Source organism: Phymastichus coffea, unplaced genomic scaffold (genome assembly GCF_024137745.1).
Source record: "Phymastichus coffea isolate CEN01 unplaced genomic scaffold, Cenicafe_Pcof_1.1 PCOF00063, whole genome shotgun sequence".
Lineage (NCBI taxonomy): Eukaryota > Metazoa > Arthropoda > Insecta > Hymenoptera > Eulophidae > Phymastichus > Phymastichus coffea.
Window position 1 is genome coordinate 1499768 of NW_026706874.1, and position 8360 is coordinate 1508127.

The 8360-nt window shown below is 55.3% G+C and overlaps 2 protein-coding genes across 2 annotated transcripts; both read right to left on the reverse strand.

The window, feature by feature from the left end:
• Positions 1-220: 220 nt before the first annotated feature.
• Positions 221-1531, reverse strand: LOC131667217 (uncharacterized). Its single transcript, XM_058940489.1, has one exon. It carries the CDS (start codon positions 1529-1531, stop codon positions 221-223), a length of 1311 nt encoding a protein of 436 aa, XP_058796472.1.
• A 4424-nt stretch (positions 1532-5955) lies between these two features.
• On the reverse strand, positions 5956-7821 carry LOC131667236 (uncharacterized). The gene is made up of 3 exons (XM_058940534.1): positions 7158-7821; positions 6766-7079; positions 5956-6673 (listed from the first exon to the last, which is right to left on the reverse strand). The coding sequence occupies exons 1-3, from the start codon at positions 7616-7618 to the stop codon at positions 6267-6269; spliced, it is 1182 nt and encodes a 393-aa protein (XP_058796517.1). The 5' UTR covers positions 7619-7821; the 3' UTR covers positions 5956-6266.
• Between the last annotated feature and the right edge of the window lie 539 nt (positions 7822-8360).

The window sequence follows — 8360 nt, forward strand, 5'->3', positions numbered from 1 at the left end:
GTCGCGGGCGGCAGCGTTGCCGAGGACGGCGAGCAATTTGGGCGCAGTCCGCTCGCGCGACGCTGCCGACTACGCGCGCACAGGCGAGTGTACCTCGAGGCTGTGTACTCGGCGCACGGATGACGGGTAGAAGGAAGGTAATGATGCACGGCCGCCGTCGTCTCGCGCTTATCGCTAATAAATGTACAAAGGCGGGGGAGGGACAGAGCGGCGGCCTCGCCTACTCGGACCAGTCGGCCCCGGACTCGGACCCGGACTCGGCCCCGGACTCGGCCCCGGCCCACTCGCCGCCCTCGCTAGCCTTGTCGGACCAGTCGGCGTGGGACGGCTCCTGCCACTCCTCGTGCTTCTCCTCGTGGTGGTGGTGGTGGATGGGCACGGGCACGGGCACCTTGATCGGCACCGGCACGTGCTTAGGGATGGTCACGGGGATCTTCTTCTCGACGTAGACGGGCACCGGCCGATCGACCTTCACCTCTACGGGGTAGGGCACCTCCTTCTCGACGGGCACCGGCACCTTCTTGATGACGGGATACGGCTGGGGCACCGGCACCTTCACCGGGTACGGCACCGGCTTGTCCACCGGGTAGGGCACCGGGTGGTCGACCTTCACCTTCACGGGCACGGGCACGTTCTTGTAGACGGGGTAGGGCACCTTCTTCTCCACGTGCACGGGGTAGGGCTTGTCGACGGGGTAGGGCACGGGGTGGTCGACCTTGACTTTGACGGGCACCGGGATGTTCTTGTAGACGGGGTACGGCTGGGGCACGTGCTCGACCACCTTGTGCGGCACCGGCACGTGCTTGACCACGGGGAAGGGCTGCGGCACGGGCACCTTCACGGGCACGTGGATCTTCTTCTCGACGGGGTAGGGCGCCGGCACGTAGACCTTGTGCGGCACCGGCCGCTCCACGGGCACGTGCACGGGGTAGTAGACCTTCTTCTCCACCGGGTAGGGGTGCGGCACGTGCACCGGCACCTTGATCGTCTCCTTCACCGGCACGGGGATCTTCTTCTCCACGGGGTAGGGCTGCGGCACCGGCACCTTCACCGCGTAGTGCACCTGCTTCTCCACCGGGTAGGGCACCTTCTTCTCCACCACGTACGGCACCTTCACGATCTTCTCGATCTTGATCTCCTTGATCTTGGAGTGCTCCTCGTGGCCCCAGCCGCCGAGGTCGCCGCCGAGGTTGCCGCCGCTGGCCCAGCCCTCGCCGAGGCTCAGGCCCTCGCCGGCGCCGGCGCTGGCGCTGGCCCAGCTCTCGCCGGCTCCGGCGCCCCAGGCCGAGGCGTCGCCGGCCCAGCCGTCGCTGCCCTCCCAGCCGCCGAGGCCGCGCTTCTCCTGCTTTTTGTCCCCGGCCCTTGGCTCCTGCTGGGCCGCGGGCGCCGCCTCCTGCTGCGGCGGCTGCTGCTGCTGCTGCTGCTGCTCGGCTTCCTCGCTGAAGCCGAGAGCCAGGAGGCCCAGCAGCCAGAGTGTCGTCTGCAACGGAGAACAAGGCATGCCAGTCCCGTTCCCGAGGTTCGGCGGCATACTTAGACGGCGCGACTGTTATCGTCGTTTGCCGGTTTACCGGGGCGCCCAAACGAGCGCTCGTCGTAAAGACGTTTACGACTCGGAGGAGCTCGGGCTCGGCTTCGGTCCGCCGAGGGCGCCGGCACTTACCGAGAGACGCATGCTGCAAGCGACGTGGGCGCGACACGGAGAGACGTCGTGCGTAGCTACGAGCGGGCCTGGCGCTCGTCTCGTCCCGGCCTTGCACTGGATGCCTCCCCCGGCGACGCCGAACGCTTTTATACTCCGGTAGTCCCTGGCTTTCCCTCCGCCCCTCTCGCGCCCACCGAAAGTGAAACACCTCTCACCTGCTCGGCGTACGCGCGCCGCGCGTCGCTCGTTGCGGAACCCGGCTCGGGCGTCCGCGGCGGCCCAGCCGCGATCCCAGTCGAGCTGTCCCGCGCGCGCTCGCCGCCTCCCGATCCTTTGTTTCGTTGCTTTGCCTGCGCGCGAGACCAGCGGCTTGGCCGTTCGTGCCCTCGCCGCTTGCGATTCGCGAAAAATCGCGAACGCGGTTACGCCTGCGATGCGCGACCCAACCGGGATTCCCGTAAAGATCTTTCGATACGCTAACGCATATCGCGCAGCTCGCGACTTCCTGATTGTAAGAGTGAAAGCAAAAATTAATCTTCGCGCCGTGGCGCGCGCGGAGTGTCGTAATTGCGCTCGCGCTCGTGAATCTTGGCGAACGCACGGAAAACGCGCGCGTAATTCGAGAGACACCAGACGCGCGTCGCGCGCGATTTCTCCTTGGCTCCGTAAAACTGAACCTGACCGAGGCGAGTCAACAAACCCGCGCTGCCGCGTATAGGTCACGGTTGAGATAATATGCAAAGTGGCTGCGAGCGAGCGACTTGGAAATTACAGGGGCTCGAGTGACAATGTCGAGAGTGTAAACAGCTAGGAAGTCGAGGGAGAGAGAGAATTCGCGCATGGCTTGGCGTTTCGCTCTCGCGCGCGCGCGCCGCAAACCCTTACGTAAATGCCTCCGGCATTGTTATTCTCTCGCGGACGTTAAGTCTCGATTAATATATTCTCTCGGGGCCAATTAGTTTCCCTTCGTGATTTGCGGTCTCGCGGAACCAAAAAACGTCCTTTCGCGCCCGAAAAATCGGGTCCGTGCGGGCGCGTGCAAAACTGAGTAATTAGACCGTCGTTGCGCGCAAGTGTAATTTCAGTTTGTTAGGTCATCCGCAATTAATGTCATACGCGCGCGCGTCGAATCCAATTACGTCATACGTCGCACGTTAACGACGCTTTGTTGCAAGCTGCGCACTCGCGGCTTACTTTTGTAATCGATGTCGTGCTCAATCGAGTCATCCGCTGGCGTCGAGTTTCCTTTCGATTCGGCGATAACGGGTGAGCGGCGATTGCGACCGATAACCCTCGTTAGACCGACGAAATCGACCACCCGACGGGACAATCGTTGGCGATGCGCAAGAGATGAGGACGCCACAGCGACCCGTCGAGCGCGAGAGGGATCACCGTCGACGGCGATTGTCCAAGCGACCCGTCGGTTGGTTTAACAAAACGCTTCGGCTAACTGCAGGTTCGTCAAATAAACGAAGCAGCTCAACTACACGAAAAATCCGAGGTACGAATCTGGCACTGTTCGTGGCGAAGCTTGTCGCCGCTGCGGTTGCTAAATTAGCCATCTGCGGCAGTTACGGCTTGACGCAATATCTGCTCCTCCAACTGCGGAGTATTTAGTTGGCATGGTGCACTTTTCGTAGGCTTTGTGTTAAAGTTTGCTCGTCTTTCCGCTGCCGTGGAAACACTCCTGTAATGCATTTAACGGCAGACTCGTGTCGAATCCGCTACTCTATGGGAAGGCTAAATCTTGCTAGACGCTGATCTTTGTAATCGGATAACCGCGCAAAATAATTATCCTCGACAAAATATAGCAGAAAAATGGAAATAAGCCATTGATAATTATGGCCTCCGTCGGCACAAGACCTTCGCTTCATTTTTAAATATTCGAGCCTCTCATCCGATGCTGACGGAGAAATTCCGTACGAGTAAAATTGCTCACGATCCCCGTCTTCGATCTGCGTCATGTACTTCGCGTTTCCCCGAAGCAAAACTCTCTCGCCTCGCGCATTCGACCACCGTCAGACCAGCAACGATAAAAAGCTCGCGACGTCAGCAAAAAATGAAATTCGAAAACAAAGAGGAAAAGAAAAAAGGAGGAAAAAATAAGCCGCCGACCGTATTGATATTCATGGGCGTGGTGGCTGTTAATTTAATCAGCCGAGAGCAAGCGAGAGAGAGAGAGAGAGAGAGGGGGGGGCAGGTATACTCTTTGAGGCCAGGAGCTTGCCGCTCGCAATTAACTTTTGCCCCAGCAAGTTTCGCGCAGCTGTATTAAACTTGCCCTCCCCCCTTCTCTCTCTCTCTCTCGCCACGCGCACCAGTGACGAAAGTGTTTTATTCATGAAAGCCGGGCTGGCTAGCGGCGTCAGAGGGGGGAGTGGGAGCTTTGGTTGGGCAAACAATTGGACGCCTGATTTAACAGGTTTGCCTCGTGGCTTGTCGCTTTATTTGGCAGCTTCTGTCAAGAGCGCGGATTAATCAAACAGCGCTAATTTTATCAAAGCCCGAAAACATTCGGCACCACGGAAAGACGATACAAAGCCACCCGCTCGCGTGCGGCCTCGTCGCCGTACTGCACGCGAGCGCTCGGCGATCTCGCGTGAAGCCCCGCTTGCAGCCCAGCTCGTCGAATCCTCGAAAAAGTTGGATGGACTGCCAGTCGGTCTCGCGACCCTTCCCGCAACTTTCCTCGTGCCGCCGTCGTCGCTACGTGGCGAGCGTCGAGTAGCGACTCCCACGACGTTGGTCTATACATCGTCCGGACGTCGCGTGCAGTGGACACGTTGAGCCGTGATGGGAAAGTGTCGGGGATCGAGGAGGAGGCGGCCGGCCGATCCAGCGCGCGGTCGTCACTTTGCTGCGTAACGTCGGCTTCTCGACTTTTGCACCGAGCCTCTCTAGATTTTCGCTAATGTAGCAGTATCCTCGTGATAAGTCCCCGGAGTTCACGGCTACGTGACGCCAGACTAGTGCGTCGTTCCCCGCCGTCCGAGAACATTTTTCGTTCCGATCATCAACTTGTTACGCAAGTTCGCGTGTTTTCACGCATAAAATTTTCCTTTGATCGCGCGCGTTGATGCATTTACGGATGTGAGGACGGTTTGAACCGTTGTCGGATGTCGATTCTGTCGAGAAACGTTATGCGCACTTTTGTTACGCAATCGCCGCCAAAAGTAAAAATGTACGAACAACAAAAAGATCTTTGACACTTGTAGATAATTTATCGAGTTTTTTAAAAAATGCCAGTGGGAGAGATTTTAAGAGTGCTAATGTTATGCAACCGGTGTTATCAATATGAATTATTTGACGACGCTGCATAATGTCGCTCAGAATTATCTCGATTGACATTGCAGGAAGCTGCTTTGGTAAACTATTTAATACAAATTTTATAATTATAATTACATTCAAACAATCAAACAATTTTTAAATAACTCTACGTTTTATTTTACTTTGACTTCTTTTATTTTTAATTTCAAAATTCAATTCGAGTAACGGAATCATGAAGAAATTTCATAAAGTAATACCTATTTAGAAAATTATTTTGGTCAGATTTTTCATGAAGTCTTTTTTGTATTGATTTATTTCGCACGTGATAGTTGAATAGTTGAATATTCAGTTTTAATCATGATAATTTTACCCCGAATTTCAGTAAATAATTAAATGAAAAAATTTGTTTATTCGCCTTTACAATCGAAATTCCAGTGAAACGACTTCTAGAAAAATACAGTCACCTTTCAGACGTCTGCCTATTCTTGGCAACGTTCGGCCGACGTATGCCCTCGTAGATTTCGGGAGCCTTGACGAACGGAAAAAAGCCGGCGTCTCCTCTAGGCAGCAGATAATACGGCAGGTAAAGCACCAAATCCAAATGGCTGTACAAAGGGATTATCGTATCCTCGAGACTGCACCGCGCGACATTCACCTCGAGCACTCTTACGCCCAATTCCATACAGGCGCTGTACAGCCGAGTGAGTGCCAGCGAGGTAGCAGAGTCCCCCTCGCGTTGCATTTTCAGATCTCGATTTGTTTCGCTCACCGAGGGTATTATCAGGTCGCACTCGGCCTCGAGTTTTCCGTAGATCGAGTGCTGCTTCACGAGAAGGAGCAACACTCGATTGGCGTGTACTGCTGCCTGGGGTACTGCTTGTCGAGTTGAGCTGTCCATTGCGAGCACTTGTGACTTCACCAGAAGAGGTAGGCCAACGGGGACGACGATACTCGCCACTGCCAAGCGCCATGAAATTGGCGCGAACTGAGTACCGAGGTCGTCGGGGCTAGTTTTACGAAGGAACGGTTGACTCGGTATGACCGATGAAAAGAAGCTTCACGTTCATGATCATATCTAACATTGATTTATTACGCATTTATGTGGTTCGATAAATGATATAATGAAATACATAGAAGTCGCTGTGAGACCTTGAATGTTTCGAGTCGTTTTTCGAAAGCGAAAAGCAATAATGAAAAAGTTATGAAAAACTGCGTTTTCTTTTTGATGATAGCAATGAAAATTTGTATTTTTATAACGACTGAGTTCAGTTTTCGTTCCAACTTATTCGACGAATTGGCTACTTGTACGAGCAGTCCGTATTACCAGACAAAATCTCACAACAAAATGTGAAAATTAAAAGCAACGATATCTGACAGTCATCTGAGTATTGCCCTCCTCGACGCTCAAGTCACAGGCATAGAAAACGCAAATCTGCTCGTTGTCCTCGTAAAAATGAAATTGCTGCTGGTTACTCGGGGCGCATCCTTCGTCTTTGAAGTCGGCGTACGGCTGGCTGACGGCGCCGTCGCTGTCGAGCTTAATAATTTGCATCTGGTGCTCGCGGCAGTCGGAAGTGACGTCGCAGCGCACGACGAGCAGCAGAAGACCGCCGGACGCGGGCAAATTGTGCACGGCGAGAAAGCTGGGCCTGTAGCCGACATCGCGCGTGGCGTTCGCGAGGACGCGGAGGCTGTCGTCGAGCTGCATGCAGTGCACCTCCTCCTGCTCGTCGTCGAGGGTGTAGCAGAAGCCAAACGCGCCTGCGGGCGTAAAAGGAGAAGCAAGAAAGCAGTAAAGTTGGCGCAGCCAGTGACGCCGCGGAGACGACGAAATTCAAGGCGAAACGACCGACCGTGATCAGTGGACATTTTCAGCAAATGCACTTTGCTCTCGGCGCTGTCGTCGCTGGAGTTGATCAGCTCCCCGTCGGCGTTCACCGACAGCAGCTTGATCCGAGCCTCCGCGCTTCTGACGATGGCGAAGTAGCCTTTGCCGCTCGACGCCGCCAGGAAGGTCAATTGCCAGCCTTGGAATTGGTCGTCGAGCAGTGGGAATTTCATCGGCATGCCGATTTCCCGACTTGCAAGGTCGAATTTGCGCCGGCAGACTCGCGTGCCGCATTCCTTCTCGCCGTTCAGTGAGAAAATCTCCAAGTACTCGGTATTCCTTGGCGGAAAAGAAATCGAGCGTGATATTGCCGAGAAACGAGAGAGGAAGCGAGGGTGACGACGAGTTGCGACTCACTCGGGCTCGAAGACGATAAACGCGCCACCAGCGGCAAAGTAATCGTAGCCCCGCAAAGTCTCCGTTTTGGTGAACTCGCAGTTGGCCATGTTGACGACGAACAAATCCATGGAATTGTTGCCGGGACGATGAAAAATCTTGATCACTTGCAGAATCTCGAGCTGCCTGCCCGACGAGAAGAGTCTGACGTAACGCTTGGCGTCCTCCCAGCCGAACACCGGGAAGGAACACGTACTCCCCGGGCGCTCGATAATGGCTTCCATGCGCACGTCCGTGTCGCATGACTGGCAGTCGCGCAAGTTCAACTTGGTTGGCCCGTTACTCGACAGCAGCGTCAAGTTTTCTATCGAGTGCTCTTCGAGCGCGCCTCGCAGACTATTGTCGTAATCTGGCTGCTTGAGCACCAGCTCCAAGCCCGCTGACGCGTGCACGACCGCGAGGATCGCGTAGAGTGGCGACATGGCGGCGAGCGGCTTTCGGCGTTGGACTGCCGATTGGAAGCGGTTGCGTTCGCTCGCGAATCAAACGAGAGGCGAGCTCGTTGTCGGTGCCCGATGACGCTAACGTGCGGCGTCGCTGCTCGCCGCGCACGCCCTCGAATCCAACTGAGCGCCTATCCGCCGTGGCGTGCCCCGATGATCCTGCGGACGCGCGCGCCAAGAAAATCAAGCAAGAGCTGCGCGAGCGCGACCGGTTTTGCTCCTCGCCGGAAGACCTATTTCGGCCTTTTTTCGCCTTTTTCGTCTCCGTCCGTCGTCAAATATCTTTATGACTATTTTTGCGAAATTCCTCGGCGCTCAAACCAGTTCTCTCCATCTCGCAAGTTCGCGCATTAGCAAGAACCAAATTCAAGTGGAAAATCGAAGTGAAAGCACGCGCGATACGATCGCTCGTTACCGCCTTGATTTCTGCGTAAACATGGACGAAACGCGAAAAGAACAAGAGAAAAGACACGAGAACAGACAGGAGAAAAGACAGGAGAAAAGAACAGGAGTAATAGTCGGTGTACGGCAGCCGTTTATTCATCAGAAGCAGGCGACGTGCATGACGTTATCGTAGAAATCTTTGGCGTGACGGTCGCGCCTTTTGCAAAGGTACTGCAAACAGGCTCGGCCGTCGGCCTCCGGATAAACGTGCAAATGCAGCGGATCGGCGCAGCCGAGTTTCACTGCGAGCACGTCCAAGTCGACTCGCGTCTCGTCG